The 24,617-nt window shown below is 56.8% G+C and overlaps 1 protein-coding gene across 4 annotated transcripts in view; it reads right to left on the reverse strand.

Annotated features, from left to right (window-relative positions):
- Positions 1 to 1,611: 1,611 nt before the first annotated feature.
- Positions 1,612 to 24,617, reverse strand: part of ATP11A (ATPase phospholipid transporting 11A) — a 92,513-nt gene continuing 69,507 nt past the window's right edge. The window contains exons 19-31 of one of the 4 annotated variants that reach the window (XR_004325845.1): positions 23,160 to 23,411; positions 22,029 to 22,203; positions 21,448 to 21,550; positions 20,770 to 20,915; positions 20,173 to 20,232; positions 19,647 to 19,774; positions 17,803 to 17,938; positions 12,526 to 12,591; positions 11,758 to 11,861; positions 9,616 to 9,781; positions 6,256 to 6,359; positions 6,115 to 6,161; positions 1,612 to 5,250 (exon numbers count right to left, since the gene is read on the reverse strand). Coding sequence is in view for 3 of the 4 variants with exons in the window: in XM_032496607.1 (XP_032352498.1) it covers positions 6,267 to 6,359; positions 9,616 to 9,781; positions 11,758 to 11,861; positions 12,526 to 12,591; positions 17,803 to 17,938; positions 19,647 to 19,774; positions 20,173 to 20,232; positions 20,770 to 20,915; positions 21,448 to 21,550; positions 22,029 to 22,203; positions 23,160 to 23,411 (1,429 nt within the window). In the remaining variant the exon portion in view is untranslated. Of the gene's footprint in view, positions 5,251 to 6,114; positions 6,162 to 6,255; positions 6,360 to 8,353; positions 8,441 to 9,615; positions 9,782 to 11,757; positions 11,862 to 12,525; positions 12,592 to 17,802; positions 17,939 to 19,646; positions 19,775 to 20,172; positions 20,233 to 20,769; positions 20,916 to 21,447; positions 21,551 to 22,028; positions 22,204 to 23,159; positions 23,412 to 24,617 lie in introns of all 4 variants that reach the window. The other 3 variants (XM_032496607.1, XM_032496608.1, XM_032496609.1) reach the window with 3 other exon arrangements.

Consider the following 24,617-nt stretch of genomic DNA (forward strand, 5'->3'; position numbering starts at 1 on the left):
TCTTAAAACTCTTTCCCTCTCTTTGGATCTTGTAAAAACCAAGTGAATAAGAGCATTGGTGAGTGAATTTTTTTCAAGTGATGATTTTGTGTGACTAATTTTGAAGGACAATCCGTTTTCTTAGCTAGCAGTACACCCAGGAATCCATTTCTCACGAAGGGTTTAGTAAATACATTGGGACAGGTGTTGCCACAGGCCCCTCGGGTGCGAGGCACAGCCCTCCCCAGGGCTTCCAGGGGCTTCGGAGTTCCCATGTCTTGGTGAGGGCTCAGCAGGCACACGAAATGATGGAAGCAAGAGACGGGGCCCTGGATAAGGTGCTGTCAGGCGTTGCAGGAAAATTTCCCTGGCGTCAAACAGCAGATGACGACGCAGGATGGGCCGGCTGTAGCCGGGACGCCTGCCCGCTCACTGGGGCTTGACGTCCACGCCGGGCTTCTCTGCTTGCTGCTGGGCCTGTGTCAGGCAGGCTAGGACCGGTCCACATGTCTCAGGGATGAGGCAGACACTTGCTACCTGAGTGCGCATCCCCGGGTGTCCACAGTAACCGCCTGAATAATGAAAATGTGTGCAGGGCGCACTTCCCTGGGAGAGCTCCTGTGCTTATACGGTTTCAGTTGTATCCCCCCCTTTAACGCGAGAAAGGGGTTGAGAAATTGTGTTCCCAAGACTTTTCCATGAAAGAGGAAGCTTAATAACGTGTGAGGGTTGATCAAGTTAGGGTACGACCCGGAGGAATAAAGGCCTGGGCGTTCGAGTGGGCGCAGGTAAGCACGCTGGTGGTTCCCCTGCCCAGCCTCGGGCCAGGGGGCCTCACTCGGCTTTGAAAGGTGCTGTCGGGAGGACACACCTTCAGGTCACCTGAGGCAGGTGTGGACGCTGGACAAAGTGAACAAGGGCCCCGGGACCCGGACTCACCTGCAGCATCCACTTCCTGGAGTGCCTGTGAGCTGTGCTGGCTGCTGGCACTTGGTTGCGGACAGCAAAGGTCACCCACTCAGGGTGAGTGACTCTGCCCTCACTGTGTGCTTGCTTGGGGGCCGGGAAAAAGCCCCAAGTTGGAGCTGGTGCCTCCCAGGGTTGGGAGCTGAGCTCAGTCAGCCTTGAAGGGGCAGCCCCAGCCTGGCCCAATGAGGCTGGTTCCCAGCTGGGCTCCTTCCTGGTCCCCCGGAGTCAGAATCCCAGGAACTGGGACCTGGCGTCAGGACTTGTGGAGCGTTTTTGAGGTTAGTTCTCAGAGGAGGCCGGGAGCTGGAGAGGGTGGCAGTGGCCACCAGAAGAGGTGCAGGGCCAGGGTCGGGGGGTGGGCACGTAGAACTGGCCCTTCTGCTCTGTGTAACTGCCCGAGGCTGTGGGGGTCTGGAGGGAAAGGGGAGGAGCCCAGATGGAAAGGGGTTTCAGGTCAGGGACAGGGAGCAACTGGAGGGGACAGACAGCGTTAAGAAATCTGACACCTCGTGTCTGTGTTGCAGGGGACCCCGGAGCCACCCCACCCCACACGTTCTCAGGGAAGCTGCCCCACAGTGCCCTCCTCCCTCATCCTAAACAAAAACACTCGGTTTGAGAGTGTTTTTACCCTGCAGCTTCTCTTAGCAGAAATTTAAGACCAACTTTTCTGCTTTTATTTTTTTATTTATAAAGAAACTAAACCAGACATTTTCCCTCTCTTCTTTATTGCAAGCAGATTCAGGTTTCCTGCTTAGATAATCTGCAGAAAAGTCCAATTATAATTAATATTATGAAGACATCATTTACCTACAGAAATAAAAGTTAAAAATAATAGCATACAAAGTAAATTTTACAGAAATGTAAGATTTGGTTTAACTCACAATTTAATTTTTCAAAGCAGGTTAGTGAATTATTATCAGTTAAACATTACTGTTTGGAGGCTGATTTATTATCTTAAACGCACCTACTATGTTCAATAATTTAAACATAAATTCCAGTATTTATGGCGACAACTATAGATACCATCTGTTTTAAATACATTTCTGGAGATTCTCTTTTATTACATTACATAATGAATGGACATTTTAAACAGCAATGCAGACACACATTATAATTTTAAGTCGGAGACAATATATGCATATTAAAATTCTGTATATTCCGATAAGGTGAAAAACAAAGCTATATAAACTGATCTTTAGATTTTTTCTGCAAAAGTAGAATCATACTTTAATAATACTCCATCACATTTCATTAAAGCTTTGTTCGTAGACAACATCGAATGAGTGTCCCCCCCATTCACCTGCCCTCTAACTTAAGAAAAACAAAAGAATGAATGCATCTGCCGACTGACATTTTTCCTGTTTTTAAAGTTACAAAAGGGAACCTTCTAAAAGGAAATGCATAGCAAGCTGTTACATTGAGTCGTCAAATAAATACCATTAATTTTAAGATGAAGTAGAAGTGGCTGCATTAGGTTATTAACAATCAGTGCAAAACAGATGAACTTAGTGGTTTTAAAGAAAAAGGTCGGGAACTTCCCTCTGGGTGCTCTGAATTTTTGGTTGATGCCCAACAATTTAGGAATAGTGACAGCGCGTGGTGAGGCATTTCTGTAGTTAAAGCTGCTAAACCTCACCAGGCCAAACCACACTTGCAGGAACCTGCTGCTGCAGAAGCGGGCCCTCCCCGGGCCCTCGCGGGGCGCCCGGCCTGCGTTCGCCCACGGCGTCAAGGGCACAGCACTGGGGGTCTAACGGGGCCGCACTTCCGGGGCCCGGGCGGGACACGCGCGTGCGCGGGCTGCACAGGCGCGGGCCTGAGAGCGGACCGACGCGGCCACGCAACGCGCCGAGGGTCAGCTTGCTCCGGGGGACGCGTGCGCGTCAGGGCCCGGATGTCCGGACCCACGTGGGAAACGCCGGTAGGAATTCGTTAACGTGCGGCTGAGACTAAGATTCCCAAAACCAAGGGAAGTGCTTCAGTTACTTGCGTTAAGGTAGGTTTAAGGCAAGTAAGGACTGACCACCGGGAGGCGGGCCGCGTGAAGTCTTCTCTGGAACGTCCTTCCCTCCTTTCATCTCACTGTTTATCTGGGGCCCCTCGCTTATTTCCAGTGACCAGGCGGTCACTTAATAATTTCCCAAACAATTTAAAAAAGACAGTTTGGAACGTGTAAAGGTCAGTGACCTTCATAAGGAGACTTGAATTACCCGAGGTAAATGGTAAACATCTCAATCCTAACCATCAAAAAGCTTCTCTTTTAAGGCTGAAGGATAGAAATGAAAAACCAAACAAAAAGCAGATGAAATTGCAATGAATTGTGAAGAAAAAGCATAGCAAATTATCATACACTAAAGATGCCTTTTAACTACCCATTCCCATTGGAAACACCAAAAAACGAACAGATGTTGAGAATAAAATCAAATCTGAAAATTCACATTCACCAGCTATTGAGACATTCAGCCAAAACTCCCACCAGAATTTAAATGTAAAGTGGCCAAAATTTCATCAACTTAAAAAATAAAAGCTTTAAAAACATACTTTAAAAATTAGAAATGGTGCAGTAACAAATGAAAGAATAAAAGAGGTATAAACAGCTACGAAAATACTTCAGTGCAAAGGCAATTTTAAGATTTCTAAAAAAATACATTACAAAGAATTTGTTAACTAAACGTACAGAGGATCTGCCCCCCCCCACAGGTATTACATTTATACCCATATTAGGTTCTTAAAAACGGCTGTAAAAATGCCCCCACTGCTTGCAGGGTGTTGTGGACCACACACAGGCGGTGGGGCAGGAGTGACAGAGGGCAGGGAGTGGGCTGGAGGCCCCTCGGACGGACAGGTGCCCCCGCCCCCATCTCACTCTGAGCCTGCGCCCTTCATCCTCGTCTTTGGTAGGTGTTCACCCTTCATCCCAACTACCTGTGTACACGGCTCTCACTGCTAATTCACCCCCTAGTTCAGATAAATATTTTATAGGTAAAACATTATACAGTCAAACTGTGAAAGTGGAACTTCCCCAAATCCCTAACATCGAGCATCTCAGAAGAGGACTCAGCGTTTGCTCACGACATCCCCGAGTCCCGCAGGCGAACCCAGCAGGGGAACAACGCTTAGCTTCTGGGTGACGCTTTCCTAAAAAGGCATCGGTTTTACTATCTGAAGGTTGAATCTCAGACTGAAATGTCTTGTTTATGGACCGTTAAGGCTATGTCGAATGGGTTATTTCTAGAAACAGAGATAAAGGTACCGAAAAGCACAGGGACTTCACACGGCAGCTGCCTGGTGGTGGTTTCCCACCCCAAAGAAAGCGCCGCCGGCACCTGCCGCAGAGCAGGGACCAGACGGACAGCTCGGAGCGAGGCCTGGTCAGTGTGGGCGGTGGCCCGGGGCGCGGTACTGCTGTTTAGGATTCCCAGCCACCTGGTCAGACCCAGGGGGCCCAACACAAACCTGGGGAGACAGCACCACCCCCAGAGGCCACTCTCGGTAGGGACGCTGGAAAGGGGTTCTGACCACCACAGCCAGATGCCTACCTGGGCACCCAGACCCCACCCTTCCCCTCAGCGCCCTGAAGCCAGCAGTTCCCGGCAACAGCAAACCGGCCAGCTGGTCCTCGGGGGTGTGACGACATATCTCAGACCCTGCACTGAGAAGCTTTAATGGACAGTGGCCTCCTCCGCACAGAGGCAGCGGGGGGTGGAGAGGAGACACCCCAAACACACCAGTGCCGGCCCCCCCAGAGAAGTGGACTCGGGATTGGATGCATCAGCCAGCTTCCCGGCGCAGGGCTCCGACAGCAGCGTCAGTGGTGCCGGTCACTGGGGCCTGCCGGCCAGTTCAGAAAACAGGGGTATTGGGAGATCAGCAGCAGGGGGGCCAGACCCCCACGTCGGAGGGCACGTCCAGGCTGTGCTTCCCTGGCCTGGAGGTCGTGGTGCGGCCTCTGCCTGGACGGACCATGGTCTCCAAGCAGATGTCCTCATGGAGGGGCGGGGCTCCATGCTGTGTCCTCTGTAGTCACCGCTGAGCTATGCAGGAATGGGACGGCTTCTGCCGCATCCTCCATTGTGCTCCCTCCCTTCTCTGCCAGGAGAGGCACACACTGTGTGGCTCTTAAGGGCTGGCACAGTGATCTGTCCCTCTGGCCTCCCCTTGGGCCACCGGGGCAGGGTCTCCGGCTGGACAGGCAGGAAGTCTGAGAGACCGGGGCTGGGAAGGGGCGCTGCCCAGGGTGGGGGTCTACAGAGAGGCAAGGGGGTAACTTCAGAGAGGTGGTCCTGACACCAAGTGCGCGGTCTGTCGGGAACAGAAAGGACAGTCAGAACCAGGACCCCCGTGGGAATCCCACCTAACGCCCACCTGACCTGATGCAGCCTCCCCCTCGCTGCCCGGGAAGGGCTCCCTCCAGAGCGCAGGCAGGTGGCACCCACTGCCCGAACCAGATGCAGAGGTGACGTGTGGACTGTGTCTTGGCCGAGACCGTGCCCCCTTCTCAGGCCCACTGTGTGTAGATGTGGGTCAAAACACAGGGCGCCTCCCTGGGCCCCAGGCTGCGCATGGCTCCTCCAACACGGCTGTGCTGGCCTCGCTCAAACCTGCCTCCTGCCCACCAGGCCAGCCTGTCTCCACCCATGGACGTCTCGCCCAGCCTGCGTGGTTGAACAGAACAGATGGGAAGGGGTGGGGCAGCCCGGCAGGAGAGCCGGCTTCTTGATGGAGAAGGCAGCCGTGCTGGTCACACCTGAGGTCCAGCTCAGGACACACTGGGGACGTGGCTGCACATGCACATCTCTCAGGCCAAAGCTCCACTCCCAGCCGATGGACACCTGCCCTGGCCAACATGCAGGACCAATCACACCATGTTCCTTTTTCTATTTCAAAATGTGGTCTTTCCCACTCCACCTTTTGGGTGAAGCTATTCCCACAGCCGCAGGCGAGGTGAGCTAGGTTCTGGACACTCATCATGTGTGATCACGTGTGCGGCGATGTCCGCCCGGTGTGCGTGTACCTGGGGGTGTGTGCTGCACAGGTGTGTGTGCACATGTGCCTGTGTGTGCACCTGTGCCTACGTGTGCTGCACAGGTGTGTGTGCACATGTGCCTGTGTGTGCACCTGTGCACGCTGCCCCCCTCGGCCCGGCCTCTTGGGCAGGCCACTTACCTGGGACAGAGCACACGTGTGTAAAGCATTTCTTTCTCATCATGAACCTATCAGAAACGGCACAGCACAGCAAAACTTTGGAGGAAGAACAGACAGTTGGCAAGAGCACAGCACACGGGCTGCCCGCTGGGCGGCCGTTACCTATCCGCGGGCTACTCGCGCCTTGGCCGCGGCTCGGGGTCCTTCAGGAGAGGCCAGTCGGGGCTCGGCGCGGTGTCGGCCGGGGCTGGGCGGCTCGGGCTCCTCTGCAAGGCGAGGACAGACACTGAGCCTGTGCCGCGGCCGCACGGCCCCTAGCTCTGTGGGGCAACGAGGGGGACACGGCACAGAGAGGAGGCTGGGCCAGGGCGTCCCCCAACGGACCCGCCATGCTGGGTGCAGCAGAGGCCGCTGTCCAGAGTGCTGAAGCCTGGCGCTAAGGGTCCAGCCCACTCACCGCATGCCTCCTGAGCCATTTCCTGACGGCTGTGCTCCCCCAAAGGCCCCCAGGCCTGCGGGAACTCTGCACCTGCCAGCCCCTCCGTCCCTCTCTGTGTGCCTGTCTGGCCCTGTCCTTCGGCCCCTTCTCCAGTCAAATGGAAGAGTCCCGCCTGAGACCAGAATCCTGGAGGCCTAAGGAGTCGTGGGGCTGCAGGTCAGCGGGGCCGGGTGTCAGAACACTCAGGTTTTCAAGGCAAGCTGTGTGAGTTTCTCAGCATCAAGGAAGAAGGGAATTTGAGGAGTGGAAGAACCACAAGGTTGGAGATGCAGGCGAGGAGCGGGAGAGGCCGACCAGCACTGCTGCTCTTTGCATGAGCAGAGACGAGACAACCGTACAGAAAGATGAACACAGATGGAATAAACGCACACACATACGGCTGACACATGTGCACACACATGTACATGAATATACATGAAACGGGGCCAGCGATGTTTTTCTTTTCAACAGGACAGATTAAAAGACAAAACCACGTGTTTGAAGTGCGGGATGTTCCACCTAAGGACTAGTCAACGTTTATTCCTCCAAAGTTTTGCCGAGGTCGGGTGATACACAGCCACAAAGCGCCGACCCCGTGCTGCGCGGGGAGCATGCAGGCGGCAGGGGCCCCGTGAGGGGTGGGTGAGGTGCCCCTGCGTTCCAGCAGCGCGGCCTTGGAGCTCAGTGCTGCCCCCGGCCCCAAGCAGCCAGAGTCTGGCTTCCACAAAGGTTCAGAAGCAAATCAGCTCTTAATTAACTGTATCAATAGTTAGAGTGTGTGTTTTCAGCCCAGAGCTGGCATGATTTAGCCAATTTCATAAGCACCTCCTGTGACTTATTAAAAGTGTTCCTAATAATTTCATCCTAAATGTTGTCAAGTATGAAAACAGTGAAACGAAATTATGTAATTTATTCTCAGATTCTGATGGCACCAGATAAGAACAATTTTGATTGTCAACAATTACCTGAACTTAAAAAATGTACATCTTGTTAATTAAAAAATACTGCTAAAACTTTATAGAAAATGAACTATTATTAAAAGGAAAGAAAAAGGCTTTTTTTTTTTTCCGCTTTAGGCATTTTCCTATGAAGCACACAGCCCTGGTAAAGCTGTAACAGCAAACACAGGCCCGCAAAGTCTGCCTGGATTCGGAGGCCACATAAAGGGGGCCTTCAGGTACACAAACACCTGAAAACAGGTAAGCTTCATCCCCAAAGCCTTGGCTCTGGACAAAAAGCCTTGGGCCCCAGGCGGCCGGCACAGAAAACCCCACGCTCATGGCTCTGTGTCGCTAAGACAGGGGCATTGTAGCCACTTAAAGCAAAGGCAGAGCCTTTTCCTATAAACAATCAGATTCTTAAAAAAAAGTTAAAAGGGAATTTGGTAAAAGAGCTGACTGCAAACATGTCTGTCCCAGCTCTGCCCACAGTCTGCCTCTCCTGTGGGGCCCTGGATCCCGAATGCAGAGCCAGGCTCGTGGGCGAGTGGCAGAGGGGACCTGCCCTCATCTCCGGGGCTGCAGAGGGGCCCCACGGAAGGACCAGCCTGGTGGCAGCCGGCTCCCCACCCTCCACAGAGGTGCAGCCTCCCGGCAGGTGGGCCCTGATGCTTCCAATGGACCGGTCGGTGCCTGGATGGAAGCCGCCCTGCGCCCACATCTCCAGATGCTGCGGCCCAGTATCTCCCAGCCAGGGCTGCGCTCATGCCTCCCGAGGTTACACGCCAGGCCTCCGCATCCTGCGACTCAACCCCAAATGTGCGAGAAGACAGAAAGGCATCACCTTGTCCCGCTAGAAAGTCAGACCGCTGGAAGTCTGGGAAAGCATAAAGACGGTGGGCTGCTCGACAGAAAGGCACTGGCTCCTAGTCTGCCGGTCCCAGAGGTCAGAGGTCAGAGGTCAGGAGGCCATGCACATCGTTAGACAGGATGGTTATTTGGGCAAAGAGGCCAGAAGATGAGAGGAACCAGGAAGAGAAGAGACAAGAAAAGGCGGTGAGTACGGTCAGATGGCCGCAGTGTCCACTGTCCCCTGTGCTCGGAGGCCGCAGCCCTCACTTCCCGCAGTGGGTCTCCTGCTCTGACCTCCTGAGATTTGTCAGCACTGACTTTACAAACCCCGCAGGAATGACACAGAGGACTCCCGAGGCCTGGGGCCTGGGCCCCGAGCTCAGGGGTAAATGAGCCCGAGAGCTAAGAAAGCTCCCCATGCTGGTCCTGTCACCTGCCAGGATGGGTGGAGGTGGGGCCCCAGCCCAGGGGAGGGCCACCTGCCCTGAAGGGCCGAGACCACGGGTGCCCCGGGTGGACGTCCTGTAAAGTTTCCACCCTCTCTCCAGCCCCCACCACCTGCGCACCTGCACCCTTCGCCTGGACAAGCACCCTCCCCAGCTGCCCGGCCGAGCCTCGGCCCTTTCACGCCACCCTCCTCCTCCACCCTGAGGCTCTGCACCTCCAAGGGCAAGTCACAGGGGGTCACGGGGGGAGGGACAGGGGTCACAGCAGGGAGGGGATGGGGGAGCGTCCCCTCCCCAAGAAGTCCAGGGGGCCAGAGCGGTCTCAGAGGCTCCGAGTAACATCTCTGTGCCTGAAGTCAGTTGGGCCTTTTGTGTGTCTCACTTCTTTCCTGAACCCAGGATTCAGCTGCTGGCCTCAGTCTGGGAGTGTGGAAGTAAGTGCCTGCTCATAACCAGGATGTCCCAGGACAAACGCTAAGGTCTGAGCCAAATCCACCTCCCCTAGAGGTAACGCAATTCTACCTTCAAAACAATGATTAATAAAAAAAACTTTTTTGAATTTACACAAAATAATTTGTTTTCTGTACTGGCTTAACCTTTCTCTCTCAGTCTGTTTCTTATTTCAGCCGACTGCGCTGTTCAGCTCTCAACCCTGGCCATCTGGAATGTTACCTTGCTTAGCGCTGACAAGCACCTGTCATCGGGGAACTCATTAGCAGTGCTGGGCTGGTCACACTCCCAAACCCAAGCTTCCAGGCCCTCCTCTGTGAGTCCGGCCTCCCGCTGAGACCCCGGGGCGGGGCGGTACCTGGACCCTCTCGGTGGCACTGGGCCACAGCTGCCTGCACAGCACTTTCTTGAGCACGTCGGGCAGCAGGCTGACGGTGATGAGCAGGACGATGGCCAGCCAGGCGGGCCCGCTGGACAGCATCTGGATGAACACGTAGTACATCCTCTGGTAACTGAGGAACGGCCTGCAGCATCGAGGGTAAGGAGAGAACAACACGGGACAGGTTAGAAACCAGCGGGAGAGACGTGGAAATGCCGGTCTGTTCCCTCCACCTGCTCGAGGAGCCCGTGTGCTCCCGCAGCACTCACTGCTGCCACCGCCGGCCACTGGGCAGTCCAGGGAATCAGCCACACTAACAGTGGGATGTCACCTCTCCCTGTGGCGCTGGGTGTTGAGAGTGGGAAGAGGAGGAGGGAGTCTGATGTCATCCCAAAGGGAGAAGTCCCATTTCAGAACAGTGGAAAAGACTTTAAACGATGAAATAGGAGAGTTTTTTTGTATCTCGGAATTGCAGCTGATCAACAGCTAATAACTGTGGAGAAGACAGCACGGGTCCTGATCAGCAGAGCGGGTGGCCGCTTAATTTATGCCATAAATTTTTTTTAATTTCTGTAAGAATACAGAGAATGAAATGCCTTCCCTGCCAGGGGAAGCCTGTGATTCCAGGAAGAGTCTATGCTGAGCTCCTCGAAGGAGGCTGGAAAGGGGCAGCGGCTCATGCCTCGGTGTGAACTTGAGCCACACAGCTTCGTGACCCCTGAGCCCCGGGGCCCAGGAGCCGGCAGGGGCAGTCTCAGGGGACCCTCCCTCTGGAACCACAGCGACCCCTGGCCTGGGGCGGGGCTGCTGGAAACCCACCCAAAGCTGGTCCAGTTTTCCTGCGTTTCCCCGGTTCAGGGAACATGCAATGTGTGGACATGGCCACTGGGGGTCAGCAACGGAGCAGGCTGTGGGGTGGATACTGGCCCCTGAAGAACCAGGGAGCCCCTCCTCCCATTTCAGGGGCCGCTTGCGTGTCCCGGGAGCTTGTGCGTAGTACCAGAGGTGCGAGTGGAGGGGACACTGCCTCTGGTCTCGGGTCCGGCCAGGCCCGGGCTGAGGCCAGCAGGCCCAGTGGAAGGAGGCTTTCCCTCCCAGGTTGTGGCCCCCGGGGCCTCACTTGCCTCCCCCTAGTCCCAGCTCCGCTCAGGAAACGCTGTCTTGCAGAGGAGGCAGAAATGTAAACGGGAGAATTAGAGAAAAATACAGTACGTGTTGTGACAGGAGCAGGAACAAGTGCTTGGGGGACGCGGTAGAAGCACCGGTCAGGTGACTTGAGGGACGCACTGAAGAGGACAGTGGGCCGCTAGGTTTCAAAGGATGAGGAGTTGTTCAGCAGGCAGGCTAGCTGGGAAGGACGTTCTGGGCAGAAGGAACAGCACTGACGCAGCCCCTTTGTGCTGTCGTCAGGACGGGCACACCAGCACCACTTCTGGACTCGTTCACTGCAGCAGCCTCTCAGCTAGCCTGCTTGTACCCACTCACAGTTCACTTTCCACACGCAGCCAGTGACCCTCCTAACGGCATCACCAGACTCTGAGGCTCCTCTGACTAAAGTCCTCCATGCTGTGAGGCTGGGGTCGAGGTCCGGGGTGGCCTACTGGCTGGACCTGGGTCACTCTGGCCTCAGTGGACTGCCTTCCACCACTGGGCCCTGACTCAGGGCTTCTGCCGGTGCGGCTCCCTTCCAGGGGAAGGGCTGCGCCTGGAGTCAGACCCCGAGGCCCCAGGCCGGCTCCCCTGTGCGCCCACCACGGCCCCCGCGGCCGGCTCCCCTGTGCACCCACTGTGGTGGTGGCACTCTTCTCCTGGTTTCAGTTCAATGTTTTTTTTTGAGAAGCCTTCCCCAAACTTCCATCTGAGACAGACGCCTTGCTGTGGCATCTGGTCTGTTCCTCCCGACACAAGCCTCCTCACTTACGAGCAGCGCGTCTCCTGACTGAGCACCTGGGAGGAAGGGGCAGGGACCACATCCCCTCGACCCCCGCGGCCCCGGGCCTGGCACCAGGCCTCGCACACAGCAGCCCGCAGCAAACACTCGCACATGGAGGTTGCGCCCTTGATGAGCGATACCGCAGGACGACCCACGTAATAATGACGGTCTGACGGCCAAATCCGTACCAGATAATTCCTCCCCAGAGGAGGGAAAACACGACGTAGAAGAGCAGGGACCCCCAGATCACAAGGTGGTTTATCCAAGTCCAGTAGTGTGTGTCCAGCGCCAGCTGAAAAAAAGCAAAGGCGTTCACAGCGGTGTTCCCCCGGCACGTTCCTGTGAACCGTGAAACCGGGAAAGCAAGCCAGAAAACAATGGGAAAAACCAAACAACGCCTTCATTTTAGTCAAGATGCCAACATAACCCTGCTTAGGAAAGACAAACCTTAGATTCCAGTGGGGAGGAGGACTCGGGTTTCAACAGCCCTGGGCATTCTCACTGGGCCAGAGGGACCCACTCCCACGGGGCGGGCACAGGGCTGGCGACTCCAGGCGCTGGTCCCACTACCACTGGGCACCCTGCTCTGGGCTTTTCCCTGTTTCCCTGGTTAAGGATGGGGCCCCCGTGACAGGGTTTGGGACCTTCCTAACATTCCAGGAAGACACTGGCTGACTTTCCCACAACACACTAATCCGTTTCAGTTAAAGTGCATTGTGATGACACTGGGGGTGGGACCGCCTGCCACTAAAAGGAACTCTAGTCCTAGTCCTTTCATACAGAAAAGGATCCTTCCTTTCTTGGCCTTCTGTGTAATTCTGACCTTCGCACCTTAGGGGCCAGGGCAGAGTTAAATGCCGGGAGTAACCCCAGCAGGCCAGGGCCTGGGTTGGGGGTCCCAACTCACTCGTGGGGCTGCTTGGGCTGGAGGAGGACCCCGAGGTCAGAGGATTTACCTTCAGGGTAACCGTAAACACCATCACCGTGAACACCAGCGTCCCGAAGGTCCAGTTCCCAAATATCTGCGGACAGAAGAGCCCAGAGTCTCTGTCAATCTGGCTGCCCTTCACAGTCACACGCGAGGCCACAGGACACCTCCCACGGCTCCTGCCTGACGGCACCCCAACCCCCGAGACACAGGGACAGCGGGGTGCTACTGCGAGGGAAGGGACAGGCAGACGCCCTGGCTCCCGCACCACCCCCTGGGGACCTTCCTGCCTGGCTGCCTGTCGGCCCGATGTCGCCCCCTCGACAAACATCCTGCTCACAGACAGAGGGCTGGAGTCACAGCCTGAGCCCTGGTCCGCCCGCTCCCAGTGCCGAGCCTGGCGCCTTCCATGCCGTCACGGTCAAGAGCAAACTCAGCGGAGTTTGCGTCTATTCTCTTCTGAACTCAACTCAAATGTCTGTCGGCAGGGAAGACAAGTCCTGCCAGCATGTCTTCCTAGGGGCGGTGAGAGCCAAGAACCCCGTCCCACGTCCCACGGGGTGGCGGCAGGCGGAGGGGGGTCCCAGGGTGGGGCGTGGGGAGGACGACAGGACAGAGCTGTGCCCCGCCGGGCGCGGGGCTGGCCAGCAGGGAGCGCGACAGACAGACACAGGCAGAAGGAAGCACCTGCGGCTTCAGAGCCCTTCTCTGGAGCACTAACCAGCCTGCGGGAGGTGTGGTCCCACGAGACTTGTTTCCCCTGAGATTTCTCCGCCGCCTAAGAGCGGACCTGTTTCTGGCCTGTCGAATTCTGGGAGCCTGTGCCTCTCAGAGAACGTTCTAGGCCTCCTTTAGGAGACGACAAAGCTTTCTTTAAAAGCTAGAAGAAAAGTCGCTTTCCTGTAAGATTGGTTCCAACCAAAGAAGCACAACCACGTGCAACTCACTTGCGGGGAGCGCGGGCTGTGGGGCTGGCGACATGTAGTGAGGCTATAACCTACCTGTAGAATTCTAGGAGAAAACTCAGAGCGTTAAGACTTTCGTAGGAAACAGACTTAAGGATCAGGACCCCGTGGACTCTTTTTTCACTTTATTCTTCACTTCCCCACCGTCATTAAAGCTGGATCACAGCCACGGAGGCTCTCGCCAGGGGCGATTCTGTCCCCCAGGTGGGGGCGGGGGACCACTTGCAATATCTGGGGACACTGTCGGGGGAGGGAGCTCTTGGCATCCTGCGGGGAGAGGCCAAAGGCCAGCTAACCGCACAGGGCAGCCCACAGCCACGACAGCTCTGACCCCACCAGCCCCGGCGCCCCGGCCGGGAAACCCTCCAGGACAGGGCTCCCCCTTCCACGCTGGACGTCAGGGCGGGAACACTTGCCCTCCGAGGTGGCTGCAGCTGGCAGTGGCCCGTGAGAAGGCTTGGCCAGCAGGTGGAAGACTCAACACCTGTTTCACTTCCATCGGCAGTTACTGCTTTTAGCCAGAAGCGAAAGGTTTGCCTGCAGGAAGGTGGCAGCTCTGAATTGGCACTGGATGGGAGGGAAGGCTGCACTGCCCCCAGCTCCCCATCCCAGGCCCCTGTGTCTGCCACTCTGCTGGGCAGGAGCCTCAGAACCCTTTCTTAGACAATAGAAACCGTGGGGAGGGACTGTGGCGGGAGCGCATGTCCAGCTGCGCCACAATCAGGGAGGAAGTTTCCCGTCTCTCCCTGGGGGGGGCTTCCCGAGCCACCGCCGGGATCCCCGGGGGCTCGGCAGATGTGGGTGGGTCTGGGGCCACGTCCAGCCCAGTGGCCTCAGCTGTGACTTTTACGGGCGACAAGCAGCAAAGACAACCGTCCTGAATCAGATTTCAGAATTCGGGGTGGAACCTGGGCAAGGCTGACCCCCCTGCCCCATCAGCTGGGCCCCCTGCGTGCCGTCCCGGCTCGCTGGGACGCACGGTGACGCCTCGGGGTGCTCCTCCTAGCGCCCCCATTTGCTTTAAGGGAGCCCTCACTCCAACTGCTGAGAGTCAGTTTATTACTGAAATTGTTTGCAGTTACTTCTATGGACGGTTTGGGGGCTCACTGGGGAGCAAGCCCCCTTTCTCAAAGGGCTGCCCAGAGGGACGACCCTTCTTCCAAGTGACATCAGTTCCCCGCCCCCCAGTGAAGGCCGGGTGGGATCTCCTAAGGTGACACACACTGTGTCTCCGAAGAGATTGTCTCTTAAGGTAACTCTGCCTCCCTGTGGAGACGTCACATGAGGTGACACTGTGTCACCGAGGAGACTGTCACATAGGGTGACGCTGTGCCTCTGCAGAGCGTGTGCCTCGCTCAGGAGAGCTGAAGCCAGCAGAAGCCCCCAGACCCACCCCCCCGCCAGGTCCCAGGTTAATTCCTTCTCCTCACACGCCTCCCCCTCGCCTCTGAGGACGGGTGTTTTGTAAGAAATTTCCCTGCTCATAAACGCTCTAAAACCCAGACCAATTTAATTTTTATGTGTAAAAATGTCCCCGGACAAACATGCCTTGTGTTTTCTCCAGATCACGGTCAGAGGGAACACTGCCTACACTTGCTCTCGGTGCTGATTCGCAACTTCTGCTGAGCCCCGGGCACAGCTGGTCCTCACGCTGGGGACACTCACACTCCCACCCTCCAGATAGTCACTGACCTCTGTGACAACACGCCCCAAACCCTCACATGGTCCCCCAGGAACACCCTGATGTTCAACAGTAAAAACGGAGCTGCCGCCTCACATTCTCGTCTGAGAAGTGACACGGCTCTCGAGCCCGTGCGAAAGGTGCTCTAGAAGCGACTTTCTCTTCTCAGAAGTTATCAGTGCTCCTTCCCTCAGCGCTCCCAGTGGTCCGCACACCCCACAGAAGGACTGAGGTCTTTAAAAACCGGCCACCTGCTGACAGTCCACAGAACAGGGCACCTAAGCCGTACCACCGAGAAGGGGCGTCCTCCCCTGGAAGGGGTACCGAGGGCGAGTGGTGAGCGTCACCATCACCAACCGCCCTGCTGCCCAGACCAGGAGCGTCTCCCGTCCCCAGAGACGCCCCGGACTTACTTGAGTTTGCAGGTTTACTTGAATTATTACAGAACCAGTGTCCAGTATCATTTTTAGTTTTGTAAGTGATCTAACCCTCTTACAGCCAAAACAAACGAGAATTTAAGAATCAACAATCCAGGGCGAGAAAGGCCAAGAGTGCGGCCCCCAAGGCAACACGGGGCCCAGCTGGGACCACTGGCCGCGGTGCACCCGCCTCGAGGGCCCAGGGCTCCTGACCTCTGGGGGCTCCCGTCCTCCTGGTGACGAAGGTGCGCCCGGGGCCCGCAGGGGGCGCCCGTGCCCAGGACCATCAGGACCGGGCTCTCCCTCGCACTTCGAGTCCCGAGCTTGCTTAACGTCCACGGGGCGGCAGTGAACGGAGCAAGCCTGCCCCTCAGCGCACGCCCGTGGGCCGGCGCCTCACGGTGGGCACCTGCCGTGGTCCCGCTGCTCGGCGCGCCGCAGCATCGCCCGCGACTCAGGGGCTTTCCCCGTGACGTTGTGCTTGCTGGGCGTGGCGCTGTCCCCACGGGGCTCGCAGAGCTCCCGGCCAGTGAGCGGCGGGCCGGCCGGGCCTCCTGTCTGCCTCTGCTCCAGCTCTGTCACCGTTTCACATTCTAACCGAGCGCGCTGTTGGGCACCGGCTGAGCACAGGCGCATGAGTCAGGCAGTGGTGGCAGGTAAGCGTCTCACGGACAAGATCCTGCGAGATGTTGGACCCGGTTCTGTGGTGGCTCAGGGGACCCTCAGGAACAAGGACCTGCCGACCCCTCAAGGGCCCCAAACACCCAGAGCAGCACGCGGAGCGGCTGAGGAAGCGGGCTGCCGCCCCGGCCGCACAGCACCCGCATCCGCTTCCAGGGTGACCAGGCTGGCCTCCGCACGTGTGTCCCTTCCCCTCGCAGACGTGTCTGCTGAGGGGCTGCCGAGCGGGTGACGCCGCGGTCACAGCGTATCACAGCCGCCCGGAGCAGAACCAGCGCCCTGGGCCCGGGTTCTAACCACCTGGCCCTGGAAGTGCTTCCTCTGCTGGAGCCTCGGTTTCCTTGGCTTTAACACCATGAAAACGTCCGGCTGAAGGGGTGGCTGTCATGAGCCGGGGTGAAGCTTGCGGAGCTGAACCGCGGACACAGTGAGGGCTGAGCGGCACAGATGATGGTGCCGAGCGCCCCCTGGGCGCTGGCGCTGCGGTTCTCGGGCAGAGTCTCAGCTCTCGACGGCACGCAAGGTGCCCACTTAGAGCCGGGCCGCGGGGAAATCGTATGACAGACGCAGAGGAACAACGAGTGAGCTCTGTTCAACCGCACTGCAGCCTGGCGGCCGCCGGGACCCACTCAACCGAAACTGCGACAAAGAACAAATCCTAAAAAAGGTAAGGGTTTTTGAAGCAGGAAAGAAGATTTTGAAAAACCAAGATCAACTCAGTAAAAACTGTTTAAAGTTATAAAAGAGAGAGCAGCCCCTTGCAGTCGTGAGGAGGACAGATACACCCGTGGGCTCAGCACCCTCCACGCAGCACGGGTCACGGCGGCACGTCCCGCGGGCCCCGGGTGCCTGTGCCTGTCTGCTCCCTGTGCTCAAGGGAAGTCCAGACACACCAAGTCCACTGAGGAGCAGCACTGACTCAGCTGGCGGCCCCGACACACACCCGGAGAGAGGCCCCCGCACGGCTGAGCCAGGCGCGCACCGGGGGCGGCTGGACAGGGCCTCTACCGACAAAGCACACGGGGGAGTCACGGGGGAAAATATTTTCGAGAAATATTTTATTCACAACGCACTCCGAAAACACAGGACACGCCCACAGTTCTTACCACGTGTGTGCTGGCGGCCGTTATCTGAGGGAGGGAGGCGATGGCAAGAGGAGAGAAAGCAAGATACAGATAAAGCAGCGCCCAGGCCCGTGCGGCCCACCGGAGCCGAAGGCCCGGAGCCAGTCACCCACTGCAGAGGGCACACGCGCTTACGGGCGTGGGGCGCACCAAAGTGCGCTGAGCACGAAGTTAACCCCCACGCGACACACGCTGTGCCTGGGTGACCGAACTGCACCTCTGCGCCAATGGCCCAGGGCGAAGCAGGCTACCAGAAAGGAGTTCGGGGCCCTCGGGGAGGGTGTGGCCTGCAGTGTCACCTCGTCCCTCACTGCGACCTGGGGGTGGCACCCCGACTCCAGCCCCGTGGGCAGCTCTGCGAGACCTCACAGACCAGCGACCACACTGGACTCAAGTTTCATCCCCCAGGCCAGCGAGACCCAGTTCTGTACTGACCTGTCCGTTGCTGGTCACTGTTGTGTTTTCAAACATGAAGTAAGCACCGAAGAAAAACACCAGAGCATCGAACACGCCCAGGAACGTCCAGTAAATGAACACCCGCCAGCGGAGGAGAGCGTTCTTGGCGATGTCTCTGCAAGAGGAGAAGGTGGGACCTGTAGTCACATCCACACAGACGCGCCCTACACAGCAGCCCTGCAGTGACTGCCCACCTCCAGGCAGCCCGACTCCCTGAGACCCCAAGAGGCAGAGCCGTGTGGGGGGCGGGGATGGGGGGGCCAGGGCCCCTGGAGGAGGCTCTGCTGGGGCCATCGGGGGCGCCGACTGACATGGGCTCAGTCCTGGAGGAGCTGGCCAAGCATCTCAGCTCCTGATCTCCCACGCAGCTCGCCCCACGCCCTGTCTGTCCACATCTCGGCCTGACCCCCATCTCCACCCATCCTCGGGGCCAGGCATGCCCTCTGGCCCCACTGAGCCTGCAGGATCCCAAGGGGCGTCTCCTCAGGGCTCACACCACCGCACGTTCCCCACATCACACTTCCTGCTCTGTGCACTTCACTCAGTGCCACATCTGGTCCCCAAAAGGCTTCGGAACAGCTTCCAGTACAACCCGGAAGGAGAGTCAAGCATGATGGGAAGTGGGCAGACACGGCACGATGGTGAGAGGGCCACGTCCCCATGTGATAGACGGGGAAGGACCACACTTTGGGTTGAGCTCCCTGGCAGCAAGTGCAAAACGTGTTCCAGACCGAGCACTTCACCACACACGGGTGCTCCTGAGGATTTCTGTTTGAACATTTTCTCTCTCTCAAATTGGACGGTGATCTCACTACACAGAAAGTGCCAGAGCTCACACTTGTGCTTCTGAAAGGACACGGGCCACAAGGCCCAGGCTGGCGTTCACTGAGGCCAGGCCCGCAGGCCTCCCGCCTGAGGCCGCACATTTGCACAGGGATGTCGTACACCTGCCGCTCAGTAAGAGAACCTGTGGGACTCCTGCTGGGTGTGTGTCTAACGCAGCGTGTCGTCCTCTAGGTTCCTGGGCGCAGTTTGCCTTTTTCTCACCTGCAGTGCTTATTTGGGCATCACTTCAAGAGCCCAGCTAACGGCTAATTATTCTAGTGAGGCCACGAGGCTGGCAGGCAGCCTTGACTGCGTGGGCACAGGATCCATGCAGGTGAGAAGCCTGCACAGAATTAAATGCACAGACACGTGGCACACACGGGCAAGGACCGTAAACCCGGGGAAACTCGGGTCAGATGGGTGGGGTGTCGGTGCCCTGGCTGTGACACCGCCCCGCGGCTCACAGATGTCACCACCGGGGCCCTGGATAAAGGGTCACAGAATCTCTCTACTACGTCTCACGACTACATGTGCATCTAAAATTTTCTCAAAATAATGCGTTTAATTTAAAAAGCCACCCCGAACAGTAATGTGCTGAATCAGCCACAGAGGCTGGGGAGCATCTGAAATGGCAGAAAAATCTTTTCCTCCTTATTAAAAATCCTTTTTGGCAGAAAAGGGCACCCCGTGGTCACATGTTAACGCCTCTCTTTTCTCACTGAGTAGAAGACATTGGGCTCCCCGAGGGCGCTTCAGGCCCCAGAGCCCCAGGGTCACAGGGGCCGGGACCCGTACCCCACTCTTTCATAACTGCCCCCAAGCAAGGTAAAATGTGAACTGGTCTAATATGTCCGTTTCAACATGAATCCTGTCTATGTTTGAAGGACATCCACTAAGACCACGTTGCTTCCTGCCTGCAGAACTTCCTGTGGAAGCAAGTGGACCAGCGGACACCGGACATCTCGAGTGCAAGGGGCCGCGGTAGGCTGCCCACGCACCTGTAGAGCGAGGGGTCCCTCCTGAGCGTGTCCACGCCGACGTGCTGCTCCATGAGGCTGTAGAGCAGGATGGGTAGGGACGTGAAGCTGATGTTGTACAGCGTCAGGTAGGCAGTGTCGTACAGCGTCTGCGGGTGGGGGGGCGCGTGAGGACGGCGCCGCACGGCTGGACTGGCTGTTCGGGCCGTTTGTTTAAACACATGCTTGTGTTTGTAATCTGCAAAAACCTCACACACACGTGCATCCTGAAATGGATATAGGGCCCCTTTTCCACAGATACAGAAGGACCAGGACGCTCTCCAAAGCGCCACGAGGTTGGCTGGTCAGGACTGGAATCACGGCCAACCCGCCCCAGCCTGTCGTCGCAGACGTGCGGCAACAAAACGTTGCATAAAACTTTGCAAATCTGATGTCCACCTTCAAGCCTCAGTTTCCCCCGGTCCCGGTTGCTCTAAATGACCCAGCCTGCACGCCCCGCCGTCCACCCAGACCCAGGCGAGCTCTGATTTCAGACACCAGGACTTACCTGTTGAGAAAACCCGCAGAAGAACTGGTATAAAAACTGAGGGAAAATGAAGCAGACGTTCTGAAAGACAAGGCGCATGCCTGTGAGTTCAAGGACACACGGCCAGAGGCAGCTCTGCCCTGTCTCGTGTCACAGGCTCTGAGAGGCCGGCTATCTGCGCAAAGGGCCCCGAGCGCCCCGCGGTCTACAGGAAGTCAGGCAACGGCCTTACACCTGCCTCACTCTGGCGGCTCGCGCGCTGTGTGCCGGTCGCACCTGGTCCCTCTGCAGACAGACCGTGTGATGGGAAATTCGTGAAAGACAAGGGAGGAGGGAGCGTCGGGCCAGAATAAACGGGGAGAATCAATGTGCACGGTGTGGAAGGAACTCCTTCAAAGAGCTGCAGCAGGTGGGCCTTCCTCAACCACTGCAGACCCCCACCCCCACGGTGCGTTACGGGAATGCGCGAGCAGGCTTAGGGGTCTCCCCCCGACGCCGCAGGGGTAACCCCTTCCTCTCCGACAGCTGCCTCTGCAGCCGTGAGGCGTCCTGACAGGCGGGCCACCTCAACCTGCACATCACGCGCACTGACACGGCGACAGCAGGAGTGCTTCCTACCTTGTAAAAGAAGTACTGCACGAGCTCGGATACTCTGATGTAGTAAAAATGCCCGTGAACGAGCAGCATCTTCCTCAAATGCTTAAACCTCGGTATCGCGTAGTCGCTGTTCCTGGCGGCCTGGCGCCCCTCCTTTCCGATGACGCCTACAAGGAGGGAGGGAAACGCTGAGTCAACCCTTGTCAACACCCCGCGGGGAGCAGGCACGACCGGGTGAGACTGGACCGCCACCGTGTCATTTCCAGCCATGACACCCCACAGACAGGGCTCCCAAATGTGCCATCTGAATTCTACGGTCAAACAGAAAACAACCTTACGGTTACTGGGGGGGACGGCGGGGGTGGACGGATAGACTGGGAGTTTGGGATTTGCAGACACACACGACTGTACATCAACTAGATAAACAACAGTGTCCCACTGGACAGCACAGGGAACTACGTTCAGTGTCCTGAGCTGCCTACAATGGAGGAGACTGTGGAAGGAACACGTGCGCGTGGCCAAATCACCACGCCGTCCACCAGACAGCAGCATGCCACGGACTGACTGCGCTTCAGTTTAAAAACCAGGGAAGGAAGTGAACGTTACGGCTGTGCCTGGGCTGTGTCCCTTCTCGTCCAGCTGAGTCACCAGGTCACCAGTTTTGCTTCTTTTGCAGAGAAGCAGAACTGGGGGGCTCACCAATGCCCACGTGGGCCTCCAGGATCATGCTGACGTCGTTGGCTCCGTCACCGATGGCCAGAGTGATAGGATGCTCTTTTGAAAATTTGATCAACTTAACGATCTGGAAAAGAAGTAAATGCAGAAATGATCTTCTCCGTTTTATTTCTTGCAAATTTGATTCAGTCAACACTTACTAATCACAACAGACTGAGGAAGTCGCGGGTGTGAATTTCTTGGAGGGGGAGGATAGAGCTCAATGGTAGAGAGCACGTTTGTTTAGCACATGTGAGGTCCTGGACCAGCACCTCCATTAAAAACGTAATAAATAAACCTAATGCCCTCCTGCTATCAAAAAATACCCAGCAACAAACAAAAAAATTAGTACTAAAAAAAAAAGTTTAAAGAAAACCTCTTCATTTAAAAAAAAGGACTGAGAATAAATATTTAAAAAAAAATAGTTTTCTATCATTTTTGTTTCTATTTAAAAAAGATGGCACTTTGCTAGATTAAAAAAAAAAAAAAAAAGAGGCTGTAAGAACGAACGAGTGGTTCTCCATATCCAGACGCCCCGATCCCTGACGGAGCGGCGGCTCCCAGACCTGGGCCTTCTGCAGGGGGGCCATCCGGCAGCAGAGCACGGCGCTGCAGTTCCGGCAGATCTCCAGGAAGAGCTCCCTGTAGTTGCCGGAGCTTCCGTCCTCCCGGGGTTTCAGGACTAGAGACAGTGCGGCTCCGTCGATGATTAATCCGTAGTCCTGCATCTCTGCTGAAAGTCTGTTAGATTGTACAAACCAGAGAAATGACTCAGCAGCTAACTCCAGAGGTCTGAGAAGACTACACACTTTGGGGGTGACCGCCGACGCTGCCGATCCCCGATCGGGGATTAAGACGCCAGCACTTCTTGTCAGTGTGGTCTCTGGATCAGCGCACGTGACCCTGACTGCATTTTAGGCCGCGTGAGAATGAAAGGTGCCGACTGTGGGCTCCTGGGCAGGAGCTGGGGCATTCCCACGCGGGAAGGGGGCATCTGTCCTGCCGCCCACAGAGGTCAGTCCCTGATCCCGAACTGCCCGGCCCCCGTGGCAGAGGGTAGTATCTACCGTCACAGCTGACACCTTGCGGCTACTCTGCCTGGATGACCTGACCTGGAGACAACACAGCCCAAACGCGTCTCTTTGCTGCGTTTCAAAGTTGCAAGGGACGCTTCCAATCCCCAAAAGGAACTCTGCAGATCAGGTGAAGGGAAACACCTTTGCACGATTTCTGAACGAGTACTTTAAAATTTGCACACGACTAGAGGGCTGCTTTTGCTTTACCTAAATTAGGGAAAACCTAAAGTGATTCAAATGAAATCTCATCTTAGAACATGCCTCTAACACCAGCAAGCACAGCGCTGATAAAATGCGAGCAGCTGCTGCGTGTCCTGGGAAGGACGCCTCGGGCTCACAGACAGACGTCCATGCACCGTTAGCGTCTCCCCCCACCCCAGATGCCTCAGGAACCCACAGCACAGCCCCCGGGGTCTCAGAAGAAGATGGGAACCGTCCCAAGCACGGTATTTGGTAAATCAACGAGTCAAGCCTCTGCATCCTTCAGCCGGCAGTCGGGAAGCGGACCCGGCGCACACGCCCACGCCCCTCGTGCAAAAGGCATGTCACAGGGGCCAAAGAGAAGCAGCTCTGGTCACGTCTGCGACCACGGAAGGCTGTTCTCGGCCAGGGGCCGCCTACCCCGAGAAGCTGTCCCTGGTCAGGCTTGCGCCGCAGCGGAGGACCGTCTTGCTCAGCTCAAACAGCACGTCGTGCAGGTTCTGCTCCTCCAGCTTCTTGGTGGTGAGCTCCAGCAGCTGCGTGCCCCTCCGGAACAGCTTGCAGGCGTAGCAGGTGGCGGCCGCCGTCTCCATCTTGTCGCCCGTGAGCACCCACACCTTGATGCCCGCCTTCTGCAGCGCCTCGATGGTGTCGGCCGCCTTCTCCTGCAGCCTGGGAGCACAGCACGCGCCCGTCAGCGCGGACGCGGGATCTCGGGGACTCCCGAGCTGCCCATCTGTGGGCGGTTTTCTCCCCGCAAGTTAAGAAGCACCTGGCGCCGCTTGTGATCCTGCTGCGAAGGACCGGGAGCTGTTTCCACAACTCCGGGTTTCCTCCTTCTAGCAAGTCCCTTCCTCACACCGTGTCGTCAGCACGGAGAAAACACCAGGAAGCAAATGGCATTTCACACAAGGGACGTTGGCTGAGCACACGGCTTTCCGTCTGGCTGGACTGGCTACTCAGACAGGATTTTAGGCAATTGTAAGAGGGGCCATCATCACCTCCAACCAGGAAATGGGGGAGAGGGGGGAATGGGGTCTGGACAAGAGGTGCTATTCATCCCCTGTCCTTTGGGCATAAGCTGCTCTCACTTTGCCATTTACCAAACTGGAGCCCAGGTTCCCCACAGAACGTGGAGCGCGGACAGCGCTAGTCCTGGTTCTGCGACTGGCTCACCCGTCACAGGCTCACCACGCGTCACAGGCCGCGTGACGCACTTGCTGTGATGTCTCGTCTTTGCCAAACTTTACCAGGTGAGGACTGTCATGACCTCCATTCTGCGTGGGGAAAACCCAAGGCTGCAGAGGCCGCAGAACGCGTGTGCGGACACGGCTTTCTTGACCTTAGTCAGACTCTCGGGATCCGTGGGAATCCGGCATCAAAACCATGCCTGCCTCATTCTGGGGGCCTGCCACTGTCTCTAGATTTTAGAGTCTTCGCTTTTGAAGTGAAAACACGCCTGTGTGAAGTAGAGGGGCGTGTTTCTGTCCAGTGCTGAGTGAAAGGAAGAGATTCGGATTCTAACTGCAATGATCCGGTTCCAGTCTGGGATAAACTTCCCAGGTAAGGTCTGGAGATCATGCAATTGTTCTGGTCCAGAGACAGAAAAAACCATCTCTAATTCCATAATTCTTTGGAAAAAAACTGAGGCGCAGAGCGGTCTGCAAAGATGCCAGCGAGAGATTCTAAAGGAATAGTTTGTAATCAAGTATCATCACTTCAGAGCCACCCTCGCCCGCGTCCGGGGGTCTTCTCTCAGAGCCCCCAGGCCCCCGTTCCCACGACCCCAGTGGGGCCCCAGCTCAGCAGGCGAGGGTCCCTCCGCCTGTAAGAGCCTTCGTCCCCCCACCCCCCATCAGGGACCAGCCCCGCCGCCCC

The sequence above is a fragment of the Camelus ferus genome, chromosome 14, assembly GCF_009834535.1.
Source record: "Camelus ferus isolate YT-003-E chromosome 14, BCGSAC_Cfer_1.0, whole genome shotgun sequence".
Classification (NCBI taxonomy): domain Eukaryota; kingdom Metazoa; phylum Chordata; class Mammalia; order Artiodactyla; family Camelidae; genus Camelus; species Camelus ferus.